We start from the raw sequence: 21945 nt of genomic DNA, 5'->3' as shown, positions 1-21945 counted from the left end.
CAAAGTGAGGGGCCAGCTTTTGGCCTCTAAAACCTTAATACACTGATAGCAGCTTTTCTTTGAATTTGAAGGCAGGAGCAGGGAAAGAGAGCAAACTGAAGTACCCAGTTCTTTAATTTACCATGAGATTGTTGCTTTGAGCAAATATTGAGAATTTCATTGTGAGTCAGCAAAACCATGAGCAATATTTGCACTTCATATTATAACTGCTAAATAGTGTGCTTAATGATCACAATTAGGCTGTGTGCTTACAGCATTGCTCTTCCTGAATCCTGGCAAATAAACTGTCAGCATTGCTAATGCCAGAGCAACAGTACAATCCACTGAAAATTAAGCAAGTATTCCTACTTTCATAATGAAGTTAGACGAAACTGTTTATGTGCTTTGCTCAATACAGTTTGGATTGCCGTGGCCACCAAGTCAGATAAGAGAGCAATTATGAATGAGCAAGCCCCTGTAATGCCCTGCTAGAAACATACAATTGCCTCCATTGCAACACTGCAGCTGAGTAAGCACTACAGCACGACCTCCCCCAGCCTGGCCACTAATAGTCATCATCCCCAGCGATGCTGCAGAACAACACTCCCTCCTCACTCATTTCCTACAATACACGTGTACTCATGGTTCTCCCCACCCAGAAGACTGCATGCACAGAATCTGCCTGTGCACTTGGGAAGCGAGGTGGTTCAGAGCAGCTGTGGTTTACCTATTTGCTGCAGCTTTTCATTGAGGAATTGGATACGTCCTGCTCTTCAGCTCTGCAGAACCTTTTACCAGGGAAGGACTTAATTCAGCTATGTATCAGTCAAAATACAGAACACCTCTGCTAACTGCACACTGTTACCAAGGCTGATCCCTGAGCAAAGGGAGTGTGGGCCAACAAGTGAAACCAGTCGGAATTAGCTTAAATTGTGGAGATGGAAGGAATGGAGATGACCAGCTCCTGACCAGTTCTGCTGGGATAGACGTCACCTGTGGTCTGTAGGGGCTGGGTCACACAAGGCTGGCTTGCTCACTCACCCCCTTGACACTCAGGACTCGGCAATGCTTTAAGAATAGCAGAGGAAAAGGGAACTTTTAAGTGACTAACATTATGTTTCCAAACAGGTTACATAAAGTCTAACATGTTATCTTTGATTTAGTTAAACTCATTTCCAGATCATTTTGGGCATCCGCATAAACAACCACCACCCATTATTTTATTTAATAGGCTTACCCTGATGCTTTCTAAGCACTCAACTGCCTTTTCTAAACAGCACAGTATTTTATTGGCCAGCAATAGAAATGGTAGTTTCTCCTCTGCAAACAATCTGCACTCAGTGGCTGGTGAAACTGTAGTGCAGTTTTACCTTCAGTTAATAAGTAAAGTACATCCGTACAGGGTATAAAGTAGTAGTGCTAGGGCAGGAAATGTATTTTGCCCTTTGTTGTTTCACTGATTCAAAGTTTGCCCTAGGTCACAAGGATCATGTATGTACTATAATGCCAGACAGTCCCTTCACAAAATGACAATTAAAAAAAAAAAAGAAAAAGAAAAAGAAATAAGCAAAGTGAAGCTCCTTTCTTCATTTGTTACATTTCTATCCATCCTAATTTAGCTTTCCCTCCACTGCCAACTGCAAGAATTAATTTGGCATGTACTGGTAGCACAAAGCAAGGAACAGACAAAAATCTACAGAAGTCACTTACATCCTCACATAGAGAAGGGGAGGAATGAATGAATTTAAGGGTCCCTTACCAGAGATGCTCCTGGTGTGATGTAGCTATATACCAGTGATTTTTCTAGGCTGAGCTGAACAGCTGTGGGAACCCACACACCAGGACACATATTCTGTTGAAAGAAGACAGTTTAACAGATGAGGCTAACATCTTCTAGTACCTACAACTACCCAACAAAGGAGTGGTGCCTGTACATAAACTCCTTGGGACCAAATTAGATTTGATCTTTAAATAGATAGGAAGCATATAAAACAAACGTATGTGGAATGTAAAGTACAAAAATAAATCCGTGAGAACAGACGAACACATCACACTCAGAAGAATGTTGCAACGTGATGCACTTGTCATGTGAAAAAGAATCTGTGCTTCCGGCCTTTACCTTGAGGGAGTGGTCAAAAATGCCACGTTCAAACCTAACTACCCCGTTGCCACACTCTTCAATGTACACACTATATCTCTGGGAGATAATCTTTCGAGCTAGTTAAAGGATCTACAGGCTAAGCCTCCTTTATGGTGTCTTCGTCTGGCTTCCCAGGACACTACTCCTTCTCCTCTTTCACGTGGAAATTGATGATTCCATCAGAAAGCCACGAGAACATTCTCTTCTTCCTCCTTCCTTCTGCCCATTTCTCATTCTACTGTACTTTTGCTCTTCCTATCATACTTCCGTATAATGCAACACTCCTGAAAAGACAATGCTGTGAAAACTTGAGCTGAAGACTAACCAGGGGCTCTAGGAGCCTGGGTAACACCTACACAACGAATGTGTTGTCATTCACCATACGCTTGTCTAGAAGCATCTTCCCAAAACAGAAGCAGATGGCGCACTCACCTGCAGAGCTCGCTTGTCTTTATACGGAATGCAAGCCTTGAAGTGCACTGGGAGACACTGTTCTGGCAAAGTGATAAAGCAAGGCACTAACACTAAGCAGAAGTCTCTTCATTTTTTTTTTTTCCTTCTTTTTTTTTTTTTTTAAACATCTTTTTATTAGCACAGTAACAAATGCAGACTTAAGTAGCCCACAACATACAACCAATCCACTGAGTGACTCCTATTCCACGCCTTACAATTAAACAGCTTAAGGTATTTCACTACAAGTTGTCATTAGTCCTGATTAAAACTTTTATTCTTCTCACAAAGATAGATTGGCTTATAAAATAATACATTAGCTACTTCTCATTTCATATATGAGGCCATATATCCCCCTCTCCGTATCACAGACCATGAGATGACAGTCTTTAAAAAGCATTTGTTAAATACCAATGCGCCCTCTATAGGGGAAAACAATCCCAACATCTTTTTTTACAAAAAACAAAAACAAAAAACAAAGCAAAACAAATGAACAAACCAAACCCTCCCAAACCAAAAACAAAACAAAAAGCAAAAAACAGTGTGTAGAGTCTTGAAAGGACTTTTACATAAACGCCAACATAAGTACCTGTACAAAATTAAGCTGTTTTATCTTTTACATAATGGGAGCAAACTGAAAACCAAAGAAACCTAAGTTTACATTCTTCTCGGTACTATATGTGAGCTAATATTGCCAAACTAATTACAGTCTTAAAATATGCTATTCCCAATTCTAGCTGTCTACTGTAGCAAGATACCTTAAGTTACAACAACAAAATCTTAGGAAATAAAAGACTGAATAAAATCTGTTATAGAAATACCCTACTCTTTACCAGCACCCTCCCTCCCCCCCACCCCTTCAAAATCATAAGCAGCTCTTTCCATCACAGACAAATAATGTAAATCTGACAGAAACGCAATTTATGTAGCATATCTTTTGGTCCATTGTCTGGCCATTCTGTCATGCTCTGCTCTGTTAGTCATATACTGAGTGGCAATGCTTCCAACCAGGGGGTCAGCTGAAAAGGAAAGAAAAGAAAGACTTATTTCAAATTTAATGCAAGGGAATAAAGACAAATACATCACAACAATATAAATATACTGAATTGATTGTATCTTCATCAGTTTGTGCTTATTTATGGTAACGTAGAGATCTATTGCTTGATAAAGTGGGAAATACTGACCGAAATGTTAAGGAGTTTAAAAGACAACAGTCCAATAGTCACCTAACAGTTATATCTCGCATTCCTGAAAACCTTCCCTAATTCGAGTGTTTATTTTACCTTTTCTAAAATTGCCTGAGACGTACTCATTGCTAAGTGTACTTGTATTGACATAAATCTGGCCTATAGGAAAGATCAGATTGTGGGGAGAGGTTTTGTAGAAATAAAACAACTATTTTATTATACATAATGCAGCATGAACTCCAGTGTTTCCCATCTTTTATGGACTTACATAGGATTATGACGTCTGAAATTGACTTTGTAAACAAAGGCAGATTTCCCTTAACTCATGTCGATAAGGGATGAGGTTACAGAAGCAAAGGATTACTTCTGGCCTAGCCAGTCACTGGTTTTAAATAGATGGTGGAATGGAGAGGGCTAATCCAGTGATTTTCGCAGCTGCTGTTGTGTCTTTCATAGCTGTTATGGAGTTACTGCAATTTTACAGAGCGGCAAAACATATTTAACCCTCATCCATAATGAGAGCAGGTTTAGAAAGGAAGAAGCTGACCCCTGCAGGAGGAGCAGCACCGCTTCCCCAGCAGCTCTGCCTGCAGCACAGGTGCGTGCAGCAGCTGGGGGGTGCAGGGCTGCCACCTCCTCCAGCCCCTCTCCCCAGGATGGTGGGATGAGCCAGGGCCGGATGGCGGTGCAAGGCAGCGGGAGGCTGGGCAGGGCGCTTACCAGGGTTGCAGTCTGTGAGGAGGGAGCAGATGGAGAGGAGAACTTTAGAAATGGTTAATGCTGGACTCCAGTTGTCTTTCAAAATGTCCAGGCAGATGACGCCTTGGCTGTTAATGTTACAGTGATAGATCCTTGTCCGGAACGTTACCTGCAAGAAATGACTATTAGATGGTGCGCTGGCATCACACGGCAGCACACGTGACGCGGTAATAAACGATAACAGCCGTAATTCTGATTTGACAGGCAGTAAAAAGCCGAATTAAACCCGGCAATAAACGCAGAGGAGCCCACGCCGGCAGAGCCCGGCGCCCGCCAGCCCTCGGTGCGGGGGGGTTGCGCCGGGCCCTCCCTCATCAGGACGCGCTGCTCGCGCCCTCTAGCGGCGCCCGGTGGGATGAGACGGGCAGGAGCGGAGCCGGCTCACGGGCCGCAGCAGCAGAGGGCCCCGGTGCTCGAACACCGCACACCGACCTGTTTCTCCCCTCGGGCTCCCAGACGCTTGTAAAAGCCTCCCGCTACGGCACGGTGCTGTGCAGCCGCGGCTCTGGCCGTTCAGAGACGCCAGTTGGATTTTATTATCGTTAAATTTAGGAGATGCAACTGTGCTGGGCAACGTGCCACGTGAATTATCCGAAAGGGAAACAAAAGCACCGCAAGACATTGCAGGGGAACACAATGCAACCTGCAGCAAGGCCTCACTGCGACGTGCCTGATGAACAGCGACAATGAATTTGGTGGAACTTACATGAATTGGGATTATCTGCATGAATAAAGGTTGTTGGGTTCATGTCCTAAATCCTCAGAATTTGTCAGCTATCCACACCCACAGATTTTACTGTCTGTTTATAGGTCATGGGGGTATTTGCGAAACGCATTTGGTAAGCGTGTGGCACGGCACAACACCACACTGGTGCTTTCCCTGGAGGCTAACCCAGCCCGCACAGAAAACCTGCCAGTTAACCCTCATACTTTTTTTTTTCCTGCAGTCTTTCTGATGCAAACATTTGGCTCATGACTTCCCTATTCCAGGCTCCAGGAGCAAGCGTGGGGTCACACAGCTGCAGACCCCCAGTGCCTCCCGTTTTCCCTGTCCCACATCCGTCCCCATTTCTGATGCACGGAATGCTGCTGTTTTTGGTTTGGGGCTCACAACTGCAGCTACTTGTCACACGGTGGACACCCGTGCTGCACACGTAGGAAGACTTTCTGTTTTGTACCTTGCAAGGTACAAAATCCTTGGATTTTACACTAAAACAGGGAAAGAAAAAAGAAAAACCACCACGTACACACGTACACACACACACACACACACACACACACACCACAATCCCCCTAAATCCCCACACTTTTGCACATAAAGGTGGAAGTAGCAAAATGTCTACAAAAAAAAAAAAAAAAAAAAAAGTGTGTGTCTCCCACACCTCGTGCAACAAGCTGCAGCTCCACAAACAAGAACCCCTGCAGCTGCCTATGAGCCTCAGAGGTACAGCAGGTAAGAAACCAGAATGATGCTTGTTTCTGAGATCATCTAATCCTCCTTGAAAGAGCAGCAAGGACTCCTTACAGTCACGTGGAAGTCTGTACACATCAGCCTGAGCAGAGGGCAGACGTGACTCTGAGATATCTGCCCTAACCCATACGGTTTCCTTTAAGAAAATCCTGAAGTTTGTGGCATCTGCAGTTGTTGGTAATGTTTCTGTCTTTGGTTCCCAAGCAGCCCTCAGCCCAGCCCACTGATTGCTCACTATTTCTCTATTTGACATGCAGCTTTGGTCCTCTTCCAAGAACGCTTCTAAATGTAGGTGAGGTAATAATTTTAACAGATTAAACACTTCCAGAACAGAAAGCGTGGAGTATTTCCAAGTTGATACAATAAGGACCAAACTAATAGGGAGGTCAAGCATTCTAATGTGTAAAGGCAGAAAGTAGTTAATCCCCATTCTGAGCATAAAAGCTAAATACTGAAATTGCAGAAAGCAACTTGGATAGTACCTCAGTCCAGCTAACTAAAAACAGACATTAAAAAAGGAAAAATCATATTTATTGCTAGGAATTAGACTTAGTTTTTAACAGTATTTGGGAAGAAGGAAAAACAGAGGGGGGTGGTGAAGAACTTATTTGCAAAGCAAATATATTTAAACAAAGTACATATAAACAAAGTACATTTGCAAAGCAGCCTGCTTCCTTAAGGAACTGTAAGACAAAATCCTTAAGGGTTATATTCATGGCACCAGGATTGGTTTTCTCCAGTTAGAGAAGCTCTGCCTAACCAAAGCACGGGGAGAAAAATCTGAATTTGTTTTCACTTAAGCAGCAAGTCAGAACTTGGATGGTGCGAGACACATATAGTCCAGCTGTTTGCTATTTGCAATTTTTGCTGATTGTATAAAAGTCAGCCATGCAGGGAACCCAAACGAAGCCAGAAGAGGGGGAGGAATTGCAGGCCCACTTAAGAAGAAAACAAAAACAATGCTTAAAGTATAGTAAACATTTTTGTTAAAGGGAAAAAAATAAAACAAATAAACGAACCCATATAAGTAGTAGATTCGGACCCCAATCAGAAGGTAGTGAAATGTATTCAGGGTCAAGAGAACAGCATGAGGAAGAACAGAAAAATACAGTGTAACAGAGCAGTTCTTTGGAAATGTCTCACCTGAGATTACATTAATGCAGTAACTACAGAGTTAAGCACAGCTGTTGGAAAGACATAAAGAAGCAAATCTCAACTCTACCCTGAAGTGATAGCAGAGGTTAATTTACACAAGCAGTCAAACAGGAGTGGGGGGAAGGAAGTGGTTAGAGGTTATTAATACAAATGATCAAAGCACACACCAGGTCAACACAAGATACTGTTTTCACCTTGATAAATGAAGTTTAACTGTAATGCAACACTTGGGAAAATACGCATGGTAACAGTACCAAAGAACAGCAATCGTTGTGAGAATTAAATACTGAACTCTTTAAAATCTCATTATTTTTGTGTTGGATTCTGAATCCGGGCCCACCCAGCTTGTGCCCAACTCAACTGCTATTTAAACAAAGGCAAAACTGGAATACCACATAAAGGCAGAAAACATAGAAGCGGAGAACAGATTAATACTAATATCTTCAAAGTGTTCTGTGGAATGCTCAATAAATGCAAAATAATTCCATTACATATCACTAGGACAAAGGAGAGAGATTTCTCCCAATGAAGTTCCTTCTAGTGCGCAATACATTTCCAAGTCAAACATTAAGACCTTTAATTTATCCAGCCTCAGGTACAGTTCCTCTCTTTACCCTTCAAGGAATATGTTTTTATCACGGGCCCTATGGCAGCATCCTCCCCCAGAAGTTTGTTCCATTAGATTCTCTAACATATTGACTCAAAGCTTCAGCTGGAGCTACACTCAGTCCACAAAGGCTGCACCTGTATATTCTTCATCAAACACTTTGAAGATGCCTGTGAAGCATATGACATCTGCCAACACTGGCTATGTCTCAGCATCTTCTCTTACTGGTGTTCCTTTGGGATTGCTAGCCTACCAGGATAACCAGTTTCTTCTCACCCTATTTAAGAAGGTATATCCTTTACTGAAAAGTAATTTTCAATTTAGGAAATGTGTTCTGCTACAGGCAGTTTTGTTATGGGCAGTAGGGACTGTTATCCTAAGAATTACAGAAGATTCAAAGAGACAGCAGAAGTTTTCCTCCACTTTTCTTTGAAGCCTTGCCAAGGAAGAAAGATTCAAGGGAAACCAATTCTTTCACTCCAGACAGCTTAATCTTTTCAGAGGTCAAGGCTTTCAAGATAGCCTTTGACCATTCTACTACTTTACCAGTGTTCTGTGATCAAAATGATATACTGCGTTTTGCTTTGTTTCTTTTCTTCTTGTCCTAAAAGACAAATATAGGAAGTCTACGGTAACCACTTTAGTCCTGCCACTTCTAAATGACTCACAAACAGTATTTATCAGTTACTGCATCTGGGCAACCTGAAATCAACAAACTCATAGGAAGAAAGCAGGAACAATTTGATTATATTTCCCACATTATCGTTGTTTAACACTAGCATGGGTATCAGCACAGGAGACGTTGTAAGAACCCATGTTTCTCAGTGAAGGGTCTTCATTTAAACCTGAAGTACCCAAGCAGTATGAGTACGTTGTAAGACTACTGCTATTCTTTCTGCTACAACCCATCTCCATGAGGTGATTAATATTTTATTTGCATACATACATGTTGTCTGTAAACCAGTTAGGACTACTGCTAGATGAAAGACTCCCTTTAAATGCAACTGCTACAATATAACAAATCTCCATTAAACCAGCATTTTAAGGCCTCAGTAAGCAGTGCCTTTTTTTTTTTTTTTTTTTTTTTTTTCTTTTCTTTTTTTAATTCCACCCTTCTTTTTGCCTGGGTGAGGGTTTAGATCCAAAGATAAAGGCAATGACATCACCATCTCGGGCCCAGAATAGAAAGCAGGGCTGAGCAGAGATGACACAACTGTAACTTGGTTTTTGTGTCAGGCAACTTCGCACTTAGCAGTTGGTAGGTATGTAAGGTCTGCTAAGGCATCAGGCTGGAGAAGCCTGGGATCCTCAGGAGCACAGGAAGCAAAGACAAGGCAAAGCATACAAGGGATAATAAAACTTCCTCTTCAAATGCTTACTAGGCTCTTCAAGCAAAATACTGTGGATAGTCAGGCTAAAATATCCAATACAAACTAATTAAAACCAAAACGATGAAAAACCATTCTGAACTGAAATCAATTTTAACATAAGACAAAAGAGATGCATCCATGCTGTCAGGCAGCACCCAAAGAAGGATGGATGGGTGCTCAGCAGAAAAACCTTTAGTGATGTCTAAAGTAGACAACACTGCTTGTGAATCTGAGCCCTAACTTAGGGCTGGAATTTAAAGCCCTGTTAATACTACCAGAAACTATGTAGTTAGCATAGGCTAGCAAGTAGGCTAGCAAGAACAGATGAACATTTTTTTCCTCTATTTGGGAAGCAAGCATAACTAGCACATCAAGGGAAGGAAGGGATCTTCCTCCCACTCTGTTCTGTGCTGGTGCAGCCTCACCTCAAGTACTGTGTGTAGTTTTGGGTGCCACAATAAAAGGACATTAAACTATTAGAGAGTGTCCAAAGAAGGGCTACAAAGATGGTGAAGGGTCTAGAGGGCAAGACATATGAGAAGCAACTGAGGTCCTTTGGATTGTTCATCCCAGAGCAGAGGAGACTAAATGGAGACCTCTTTGCAGCCTACGGCTTTCACATGAGGGGAACAGAAGGGCAGGCACTGATCTCTGCTCCCTGGTGACAGTGAAAGGACCCTGGAGAATGACATGCAGCTGCAACAGGGGAGGGTAAGGCTGGGTAGTGGGAAACAGTTCTAAACCAGAGAGTGTGGTCAGGCACTGAACAACAGGCTCCATGTGGCCACAGTCATGGACCCAAGCCCGCCAGAGTTCAAGATGCATTTGAACAATGCTTTAAAAAGTCATTTGAATTTTCAGTAGTCCTCTGTGGAGCAAGGATTTGGACTTGATGATTCTTGTGAGTCTCTTCCAACACAGGATATTTTATGATTCTAGGGCCAGTACAACCAACTAGCCTGGTCTCCTCTGACAGCCTGGACTATGACAAGTCCTTTCTATTACAGACTAGTCCAAAGCCATCTGGGACAGTCATGGGTGTTTACCTTATCACTGCAATTACTTTTAAGAAGTTAAACATACACATAAGTGCTTTCAAATACAAGGCAAACATGAAGCACGTCCACAGCCACCTCTTCTTGAAACCCAACTCTCTTTCTCTGGCCAAGTATGTTAACCACAAAATAACATTCACTTACATTGGTATTTGCCTTGTAGCATTAGAACAAAACAATATTGGAATACAAGAACTTCACAAATATAACACGCCTGTAGAAAAATTTGTACAGGTAAGTGAACAATTCAAGTACCCAACAAAACAGAAAAACTAAATGCTGCTTTAGAGTAGTACAAACATACAAAACCATAATGCTCATTGTAACTGAGTACTTTGAGGTACAAATACTTTCATTTGTATCCTTCACCCTCTTCCCAAGTTTATTTACTTTTTAGTTTCTCAGACCTGTTCTGATGCTTGAATTAATTGTTTAAGATCTCTTACAAACAAAAACAGGCAAAAAAAACCCAACAGATTTTAAAGTAGGGATGAAGTGGATTGTAAAAGCTATTAACATCAGTTAGCAGAAACCAACGTAATATCTGAAATGAGCTTAAGCTCCTTCTCAACCAAAACTGGCTTTCACATTCCCATTAATACTGCCTGCTACTCAATGGTTTGTTGAACTTTCATAACAGAAGATACAAATTACAGGTCTCTTACCTTTGGAGGCTTGAAAGGATATTCTGGTGTAAATGTGATGTCAAGGAAGAAAACACCGCCCTCATAGACAGAGCCTGGAGGTCCTAGAATGGTTGATCTCCATTCGTAGATGTTATCACCTTTGGGGCCAGCACTAGGAAACAACAAAACAAAACTGGTTTAGAAATATTACCACAGTTAAATAAATATGACCTCTTCCACTCACAAATTATGACATGAAGGAATGTTTTCAGTTCTACACTTCATAAACCACCTGGAGAAAAAGTGATTGATGTAAATCGAATGCTTCCAGAATCTCAGAAATCTTACCTGGATCCACAATCATCTCAGACCGCTTAGCAAAGCTGAGGAATTAGAGGTGGTGTATGTTTTTCAGCTTATCTCACCTGACATTTATAAATCATCACTGCCTAGAACTCCTCCTAACAAGCTATAAGATCTCAACAGAAGAGAAAAATCTAAGTTTCAAAAAATAAATTCCTACTGTATTTCAGAAATGACTGCACCAGTTCCACCTTGCTATAACTGCACGCACCACATCACAGACCATACTAAGGAAATTCAGGATTTATGTTAATTCTGTTAATCTTTTGTGTTCAAGATTAAATATGTTCCTGTATTATTCCTAAATCATGGCTCATTGTGTAACTAAACAAAGTGAAATACATGTGATAGTACCCTTAAATATAAGAATTTTCTACACTTGTATCATTTTGCCACACTGACTTCTAAAATGAAGCCAAACAAACTCATCCCATAGACCTTGTATAACAAAACTGCTTTTTGTGAGGAGAATTAAAATCACCATGTCAAATTAAAACACTGCTTTCTCAAATCAGCTTTGTCTAATCCTAGATTCTCCAGATACCAGCAGCTCACAAAGAGCTGTATGAACTAAAGGTGTTGCAGAGCGCAAGTGTCTGCTTGTTGAAAAATTAATTTTACTGAGATCCTCAGACACTCGTGCTCTGCAGCGTGCCATATGTCTGAGTATTTCTAAGTACAGCTCAACCAATAAAGCCATAAATGGCTTAGGACTCCATTGCTACCTTTTTCTTCCTGTGCTGCTACCATAGTATTTTATCCACTGGATGCTAGAGCCACAAATTCCTTTTGCATACAGTGAGGTATACTGACACAGATTTCTCCATCGTGTACGTCTAGGATTTTAGAAATCTCTTCTCCTCCTGTTCTGTAAGGGGCTGGATTTTCACATCCCCAACACAAAACGAAGGGCCAATATAAGACAGAATGATTAAAACAAACAAACAAACAAAATAAAAGGTTCTTTTCACATTGTAACAATCATGGAGAACACTACTCAAGAAGGAAGGCAATCTATTAAGTTCAATACATACGGGACAGTGCGCATTTGATTAACGTGAAGGGAACCAGAGTAATTGCTAGGTGCTAGTAAGTGTCACAAATAAACACACAATTACAAAGACATAACAAGAGGGATGTGAGATACTGGAGTTGGGTTTTTTTTGCTGCTCTTTGCAGTACTGGTGAACATTTTCTTGACAGCAGGGAAAAATCAAGGGAGAGAAAGCAAACTAGCTCTCCTAGTTATCAAATCTCTCTAGAATTTTATTTTCATATTAAACAAACAAGTTCTTAACATTTTGATGCCAAGTAGTTCAATGTCAGTGAAACTATGACTAACAGTATGCCTCCAGGGGCAGGAGGCAGGTAGGGAAGCAGTAAAGGGAGACAGGATCTGTGCACCATTCACTGGGGAAAGGATCTTTGCACCATCTGCTGGGGAAAGATTGCGCTCTTCAAAACAAAGCCTCACACAGCTTGAGATCTGTACTAAATACAAGGGAAAGCCATCCTATCCCAAGCACTCCTGGCATCCTGCTCCAGCTTAAAGACTCTCCCTTGTTTTGTGCAGGTTGGTATATTAGGGCACTCGGTGCTCTCCAGCCACCACTTCTGCAACAGGCTGGAATAGCAGTATGTTTTGACAGGAAATTCTAGCTCTTGAAAAAGGACAGCTTAACTGTGAAAACTTGCTGAAAAGGACTCTCTTGGACACCATTCCAAAGAATCACCTCTTCATGTATTAGCAACCTACTGACATGTACCATTACTCCAGCTGCACCAGCTATCATCCTCACCTCCCTATGCTAAGGATGGAGCTACTGAACAGAAGAGGTCCTTGAGCTTTGTCATCAACAATTTACTGCAGGAATTTATGTCACAAAAGCTGCCAATTGGGAGCACTTCAGCATTTCAAGAAATGTGATGCGTGATTAGCACTGAGTACAACCCTCTGAACCAATAAGAAACATTTCAACGTTTCTGTACTTTATTCCCAGCTTCAACCCAAAGGACTGTCAATGAAAGAAATCCCATAAACTTAAAAATAACGGTACTAGAAATCTTTTGTATCCTCTTAGGTTTCCAATTAGAGCTCTCACTGCATGCAAGTAACACACTGCTACACTCTGTATTAAAAATGTGCAACACCTTTGTAAGACATCAGAAAGCTTTAACAGTGATGTACTAAGCTTATTTTTCTTTAATTCAATTAATGGAGAGAAACAGCTGTAGATGTCCAACTTTTACATATTGACATTGATTTCTCACAAAGGAAAGACTGAAAGAGGAAAACGCAAGTCAGCTTCAGAGCAATATTGCCTGAGTTTATATAAGGATTAGGTAATATCAAGCAGCTCAAGACGACCTAGTCTTAACAGAAACACACAGATAATGGAACACAGCATAAGTGCAGTGGCATTAACTTTCAGTAGAGATACAAAAAACTCTCAAAGGCTAAATATTATATATTTTTTTGTTTTAAATGCTTGCAATTATCTGCTTCAAAAAGAAATTCACTGATACATAGATACAGGGCTCACAGGCACAGCTTCCACATTCCCTGATGTATGTCACCACTGCTCAAATAAAGTGCCCACATTTACTGATGAAACATTCTGAAGTTGTCTAATGCATGACCATTGGGAACGGAATTTTAACTGATAAAACAGAAATAGTTTTCACTTCAAGATGAGAGAATACAAGCTACAAACTCTGTATTAAGCTCAATGGCCCAAACATCTTCATTTCCAATGAAAGAAATGAGAGGAAGACTGACAGTGCAAACTGAAAAATAACACTGGAAGGAAAACTGGAGAAAAAAAAAAAAAAAAAGACAACAACATCAACTCATCATTACAGTATCATGTGGCATTGTTACACAACACTGTAGGCAGTCATCTCTCTTCCCTGGAAAAATAATGACACACTCAGTGAAGCTGCACCATGCTCATTGTGACAACTATTCCTGATCATCCCCAGGTTGCTGCTAGCTTGTCTGTTGCAGCTTTACAACCCATGTCCATAGGAAACTGGGCAGTGCAAAGGTAGCATTTGGTCAAGGACTCTCTAGCTTTCTAAGTCTGGAAGCAGCAGTCCGAATCTTGCTGGTAAATGCAAGGCAGAGAGAAACTCTAGGCACGCACTAGACCAAATTCAAAGCCCTGCCTGGGCAAAGCCCCAGCCAGCCTTGTGTCACTGTGGAAAAAACAAATCTAGTTCTGCCTTTCTTTGCTGGCAGGTGTTGCATTCTTTCTCAATTTAGAAACCAAACAGGTAAATTAGAAATGCCTGCAGTGTAGGCTAGGGAGCAGAATAAAGCCCAGCTAAGAAAGCTGCATACCTTGTGATACAGAGGGAGAAAAGTAATTGTAAGCAAAGGACTCTGCCTCAGAGATTCAGTGTCCAAGGAGAGGACACACACGTCTACTTTTCCATGTACTGAAAAGGCTGAAGTGACAGATAGGGTAGTCTGCAAGAACAGCCAGCCTGTGGCTTTTGTGTTACATGGGACAGACAGAACCACTGCCTCAAGCCTTCATTGCAAGAAGCTAACCCGGTATTTCGTACATGCCAACTTAGTTACCCAGGCATTTCTGAGCAGATCACTTAGAACACCTATGGCACAAAGGGAAGGCAAGATTTTCTGGTGCTCACTGCTTATAGTGCATGTATGACAATCCCAGTACACACCGTTGACATTCTCCTGGAAAGTCCCAGGAAGAGGTTGACTTAAAGGGCCTACCATTTACATCAGCTTCTGGAAACTACCTAGCCCTTCCTAAGAGCTGACCAAATGGTAACATAACCTTTTCCTCCAGTAAAAAAAAAAAAATGCAGCCCCATGAATAGTCCAGTTCCTCTTCTTTGAGACAAAGAAAACATGCAACAGTGAATCAATGTAGTTAGTGACAGATGAATCAAAATCAGGCAACGCTGCAGACACTGGGCTATTAACCTGATGTATCAAAGAAACTAATTTCTCAAGGAAACTATTTCAGCCAAGTAGTTTAAAATGCCAGAGCTGGCCTCCCATCAGGATGATAATAAGCACAATTCCATGGTATGCTGAAGTAAATAACAGCTAATGAAAAACTACAACACTTCCATTAAAACCACAAACAACAAAACCGTGAACTCGTACTCCAACTATCTGTGTCTCCAGATTCTATTTTTGAGGTTATTTTGCCCTGAATATGAAAAGTCTAACGCAATTAGCTAAATATTTTGAAGTTACACACTTGTGGAAAGTAAATACAACTTCCGAGAACACCTTTTCCAAATAACTCAAAGAGAAAGATGAAAACGTATCAACAACCTACAAAGATTCAAGGTGGTACAGAAATGAACAATTCCCAAAGCTGCTTCACTACAAACTGAAAGCAACATTACTAATTTTTTTGTTGCTGTTTTATTTTGTAGCTAAGAAGCAGTGAAGGACAGAATTGCATCTCAGTGGTCAAATGTTCATCACCTCATTAGACAGCTTCAGGAAATAATTAGTTGACTGTTAGGACGTCTGTTTCTTTCCCTCCCCCCCTTCTTGAAGATGTAAGCACAGAACGTGCTACAAGTTTTGGCTGGGTAGTTTATAGAGACAGTGCATGACATTCTCACATGAAGTTCTGCTGCTTTTTGATTTTCCTTCCTAATGTACAACATTCCTACCCCCATGCTGGAAATGCTGCCTTTCCTAGAAGTCTACCATGAGGGTCCATGCTGGGATCAGTAATCTACAATGTCAGGTTAAACCCAACGCTGGGATTGCAGGCAGGCAGGCAGGCACAGGGGTCTGGTACGAAGCAAATGAAGAGTCTAGAGTAGCCACTGAAAAACATTCGTACAAAATCCTTCATTTAGAAAAATCCTGTTCTACAGATCTTTAAGCAAGCTACGTTAGAAATGAGAACGCCAAAGAATAATGTGAAAGATAAACAAAAAAGCAAGCAGCTAATCTTTTGGACATAAAGTTACTGGAAAAACTGTATTAATGCATAGCAGTAATTTTATAAATAAATTGTCAACACTTGCATATGCTTTATCTAATAAAATACATTATAACTTTTATTACTGCAGTACTGAGATATTCCATACGCATAATGGACCCCAGTAGGCTAAGCCTGCTACAGTGCTTACAGAAAACACAACTTCATTATGTTTTTCAATTATAAAATAAACATTTAAGGACTACATAGTTATTAGGAAGAAATCTGACCAAACAAGACAGAACTAGTTAAAATGGTAACCCAGGTCATCCATTTTATTGCCAATTTCTGGTGATATAATTTAAAAGTGGGATCTAAATTTCCCTGCTTCCATTTCTAGTTGAAAAATTTAAATACAAGGAAAATAGAAACCACAACAAAATCCCTTCTTGCCATCCACGCATAATGAATGGTGCCATACTGAATTACTAAGTGAACATGTGAACCAGCATGACAATGTTGCCCACTGTCGCTATACACAGCCAAGACAAGCTAAAAATGATGGCCTGACCATAGATGAAATGCCTATGAACTCACTGAGAGACATGAGGAAAAAAAGAGTTGGGGAAAAAAGTTGCAGCTGGCTATAATTAAAGCATAAGAAGGCAGTGAAGGAAGGAAAGGAGATGTAAGTGAGTAAAGATGAAACATTCTATGGCAGCAGCAATCCCAACTACAAAATTGTGATATCAAAACTGAATTCTCCATCTATGCATGTTTGGGGACATGGCTTTCAATTACAAATTGGTAAATATTATTTTTTTGTTGTAACTCACTGAAATTACCATCTTAAATTTAAAATGGCAGTCACAGTGTTTTTGCTCACAGTAAGTACCTCACAAGTCCCACCACATTTCTCACACAAAACAGCACGCACAACATTTCTGTTTTAGCATCTGGGAAAGCTTTTCCCTTAAGTACCAGGCTAATGTAAAATCAGGAAGGAAGGTTGAAAAATTGCACATAAATTGCACAACGCTTAAACTGGAGGATAAACTGTGCAGTGAATTATGTTCTCACAAGGTTAAAAAGGAGCTAAATAACTAAATAGTTCCATTAATGAAGCTGATAAGGTGTTATATGGGGATTTATAAGACTTCAAGGAAAACTGTTTCAGGTGGATTTCTTTGGGGAAAGAAAGAAGAAAATATGACGAGGTTTTTATATGTAGATATACATAAAATATTTGGCAACAAGATCACACAACAAGCAAAAGAGCCTGACCCTTGCCAGGACTTCACTCTTTTCAGCTAAAGCAGAAAAATAAATGCCCAGGAATATTTGCATGTTTAAGATGTTCACCTGAAATTTTTCAGTCTCTGCAAAATATTGCTGCGGTGTTTCTACTCAACCACTTCATAAAAATAATTGAATAATTTTGATGCAAAGTTTGATTTTTAAATCAGGCTTCAAAGATTTGAAATAAAATCTCACTTAACAGGGAGGTCAGGAGGAGACATTATATTCTCAGGAGAGTGCTGCAGCTCTATTTAGCTTAACAATAATCAATTTAGAAGCAAGTCCTCATAAAAAGGTTCAAGCAAAATTAATCCATTTAGCATTGGTTCCAAAACTGACAATAAATCCAGCCTGCTCAGGTCTCAAGGGCTTCCATTTTCCTTCGTACTGGCTTATTCCTAGCTTCTCTGTGACAAAGAACTAAAGTTCATCCTACCACAGATAGGAACATTTTCAAAGTGTCCAACAGGATTACAGAGAAGTGGACCAGAATCCTAAGAAAGTTTGCAGCTTCGCTGTATACAGTATGGAAATACAATGTCAAACTTTCAGAAGTTAATGAAATTATCTTCATTGTATGCAAATCTGTTCTTCTTTCCTCATAGTTATAGGTTGACACCTTGACCAAAAAAAGAAAATGAAACTTAAAATGCACTGGCTTGTATTTGACCTTGCAGCTCCCATTAAATAATTCCCTGTACAAGAAACAGCAAAACAAACTGGAAAGAGCAGAAGAGAATCTGACTTGCCTAACAGTTACCAATGGCTTATTTAAAATGACAAGAAGATGAGATGGTAGAAATCGTGCTCTGCCAACTTAACCTTGTGTTATTTTTACAACAGTTTCCTTCCTGCCATTTGTTCACTGGTCTGTTAGCTGCCAACATGGGGACAGAAACTCCTTCACATCATCAGACATTATTTCCAAATTTAGTATTTGTGGCACAGATATGTAATTTACAATTGGTTGCAAAAACAGGCAGTGCCAGAAATGCAGTGTTTTTGCAATTATACCATTTTCTTGGAATCTCCTCATATTCCAACTATTTCTGGTGGTTTGTTTGGACTTGTAACTAGTAAAACTATTTGTTTCTGTAATTTTGATTTTTTGGTAAAGCAAACATACTCTTAAAGTGGCTGTCCTGCATTGAACTGGCAATTCTGTTTATAAACATAATGAAAGAGAACCAATACTATTAACAAATACCAAGATTTTTGTACCACTAATCTCAAACGTAGCATACATCTCACCATGCCAAAATTGAGCTGGAACCTAGATCAGTCTTTCTATCTGTCCTCCACAAGCATCTCCATGCCTATCTAAATCAGCATGGGACCCGATGGAAAAAAAATACAGCACATCATAAATATTCAGGCACTCAGAAGTACACCAGTTGTAAAATTTCTAAGTTAACTCCTTTGTTAGGACCAACACGATCTGGAAGCTTCACTTTCTTCCAAAGTCATTTGCCTTTTAAAAAATGAAAAAAGAGAAAAAGGATTCTATTTCCTATGTCTGCCTAGCCAGCACTGAGATAATGCAGTAGATGGTTACCTTGCAGTTTATCATAATCAGTTAGCACAACAGATCTAATTATCACCAGTAATTCTGTAGATCAAAAAAAAAATGTATATGCTAAATAACTTAGATAGAGATGACAACAGCAAACCAGCTTGGAAAAACTGGCCCCAGAAAGTTAAAGATGACATGTAACGCTTGGCAAGAAGCCCTCGCAATGCTGAATACTGAAAGCAGACAAGGCTCTCAAACTTCCTCAGGCTAATAAGGACATAGTTCTTGTTGCTTCACCAAACTGTCTCCTCAAACTAGCTGTCATATTTCCATGGGAAGGAATTGGTTATTTTAAAGAGGCCAGACAGTTGTACTGTCAGACTAGAGATGCACTACTACCTCTCTTGTACTGAAATATGGTAATTCTGCACTCAGAACAGAGGACATGGTGTTTTAAGATTGCTAGTTTACGTGCAATTTTAAGTTACTAAGAGAACATACCCAAAGGAAAATAAGATCTGGAGCATGTGGTACATGTGTAGAACTGATTCGTCTGTCCCACCACCTACCTCTATAGCAAGCAACCTGCCCTAACAAAAAATAAAGGCTACACATTAAGTCTATCAGCTGATCAACACCAACAGTCTCTTCCCCACTAGATTGGGGATAGGCAGAGTCAACATTACCTAACTAGAGAACCAGGTCATCACATTATCTTGGCTTCACATCACTATATTGCTTCCAATGAGCATACCAATGGTGATACAGACAACATTATGTTGCTAATTAAAATACATTATGTTCTGAAGGACGTATTTTAGTGATACACGAAACATGGTATTTTAGTGAAACAAGAAAGAAAAATCTCATCTGGATGCCTTCCCCTTCTCCTTTATCTACACTAAGCTCCTTACATTCATTTCCTTTCATTGTCATTCACTGAACAAATCAGGATCACTGCATTTGGATTACAGCACTTGCACTGCAGGTGGCAACAGCAAAATTGAACAAACCACTCAAAAAAAAAAAAAAAGTCTTACACTTCTCAAGACCACAAAAAATAGTATCAATTATGCTGCTCAGCCCAGATCACTTATTTTATTTTCACAGCTGTAAACTACTATTGAAGTTGCCTAGCAGAAGTCATGACAGCACTGCCTTTGAGTTTTAAGCCAACATGCACAGACTAGAAATTTTTTTTATCTGAGAGATCCGAGATGCAAGTTCACTTTTTTTTAAGATTTTCTTTAATATAGCACAGCTGCCAGTCAATTACACAGCAGACAGAAAACTGTTTAGATACCACTGCAAGTTGGTCTTGTTAACAGTTACAAATGCACCAGGTCACAGTAGCTAATCATTATTTATGTATTACTGCTACAATATATATTCTGAAGCTGACTTTGAGGGCAAAAGCCTGAAACAAAGGTATATATTTCAAGGAATTTAAATTAAAAAGCACAAGCTTTTGATTTTCTTTTGGATAGCACTGTCACAAGGATAGCTTGAACATACGTTCGTGGTGGCCTTCCCAAGTTTGTTTATTTCTTTGTATTAGGAACATTACACTTAACCCACATCAGGTGCCAAAAGAAGACTAAGCCATGCCTTTAAACAACATGTACAGTGCTGGTGCTAACTGAGCTAACTGATCCTGCCTGATCCTGCAGAGTCCAGGTAACTGGTGAACAGTTACTTTTTTTCCTTCCACAAGACCGTTTGGCGATTGATGTGAAATAATTCACACCAAAGCAAAAATACCATTATTGTCACACTCTCAGTTTTGGCTTTTAAATTTCACAGTACCTTCATTTCGTTACATTTTTGACACATCTAATGAATGTAAGAAAACATTAAAGGCAAAGAAGTGCCAGGCAGTGAGAGTTTCAACTCAGTGCTTTACATCACTTACACCTCTTATACAAAGCACGCACACAGAAGCCAGCACATGCTCCACTCCTCTGCAGCTCCCAGTGAAGAGAGAAGCCTTAACAGCAGCTGTGCGTGCTGAGGGACATCCCTGGCTGACAGGACGTGCTGAGGATGGAGGTCCCCAGCAGGTGGGCAGAGGGGTTTTTGCCAGGGAGCCCAGGTTAAGGCACCCTCATCACCCTCCTGGTCCCAGCTGGCTCAGGAGCAGCTTGCAGCACTGCTAACCTTTTAACCTGAGCACTGTCATAAGCAACACCTTAAAGCAACAGTGAAAAGATTAGCAAAGAACTCTTCCTGTTTTGGGACCTTGTTACGCTGTTAATACTTCCACACTGACCAATGGCAACAGAAATTCAGTGGCACACCTACAGATCTTTAGAACTGACATGGATGTGTAACTTGCAGCTAATTTTACATTGAATAAAATAATTTTGAGAAGAAGAATTGAGTATATTGCTTACAATTAGGCAAAAATATGACATGGACATAATAATATATAGCAAAACACCTGGGAAAACTGACAGCCTTAGTAATCATGCTTGATGCAATTTTACATATATATCAACAGAAGAACAGAAAGCCACTATTAAGGAAAATGACTTGTTTCCAGTTGCTACAGCTTAATTCACTTTCATTTCCTCACTAAAAGACATTTAGGATATTCCTTTTATTGAAATAAAGATTTTCTAACTGCAACACACTTACAGTATATACGTACATCTGCAGTAGTACCATTACATTAGTAAATTTTCTTAGCTATATTAGGTAATCCCATCTGAACTTTCAAGAGAAATGAAGAAAGATTTCTTCATTAAAGTGTCGTTGTCAAGATTTCAGTTCAGAAAGGTCAATAATTAAAACCCCTATAGCACACACAACACCTTCTTAAATAAGCAAGAATGGACAAATTCCAAAAGCAGTTGATACTCTCATCATTACAGCAGATCTTCAATAAATTTTTATACTGGGCTTTTAATCAAATGTAGCTAAAGCTTATGTTGAGACAACTTCTTTTCCAGTTATGGCAGACTATCTGAAAATAGTTCTCTTCTGCTGAGCTTGTCAGAGAAAGGTAAAACAGAATGCATAAACACACAATAAACGTTAATCATTC

General features: G+C 40.1%; 1 protein-coding gene across 2 annotated transcripts in view; it reads right to left on the bottom strand.

The window, feature by feature from the left end:
* Window positions 1-3031: 3031 nt before the first annotated feature.
* Window positions 3032-21945, bottom strand: part of UBE2E1 (ubiquitin conjugating enzyme E2 E1) — a 43442-nt gene continuing 24528 nt past the window's right edge. For both annotated transcript variants that reach the window (XM_052692282.1, XM_052692284.1), the window contains exons 4-6: window positions 10839-10971; window positions 4477-4624; window positions 3032-3588 (exon numbers count right to left, since the gene is read on the bottom strand). In XM_052692282.1, the coding sequence (XP_052548242.1) occupies window positions 3491-3588; window positions 4477-4624; window positions 10839-10971 (379 nt within the window). In that variant the 3' untranslated portion in view covers window positions 3032-3490. The remainder of the gene's footprint in view (window positions 3589-4476; window positions 4625-10838; window positions 10972-21945) is intronic.

Source organism: Tympanuchus pallidicinctus, unplaced genomic scaffold, assembly GCF_026119805.1.
Source record: "Tympanuchus pallidicinctus isolate F22 unplaced genomic scaffold, pur_lepc_1.0 scaffold3, whole genome shotgun sequence".
NCBI lineage: Eukaryota > Metazoa > Chordata > Aves > Galliformes > Phasianidae > Tympanuchus > Tympanuchus pallidicinctus.
The sequence above is the reverse complement of the archived record's forward strand: the minus strand, read 5'-3'. Positions and strand labels throughout refer to the sequence as shown.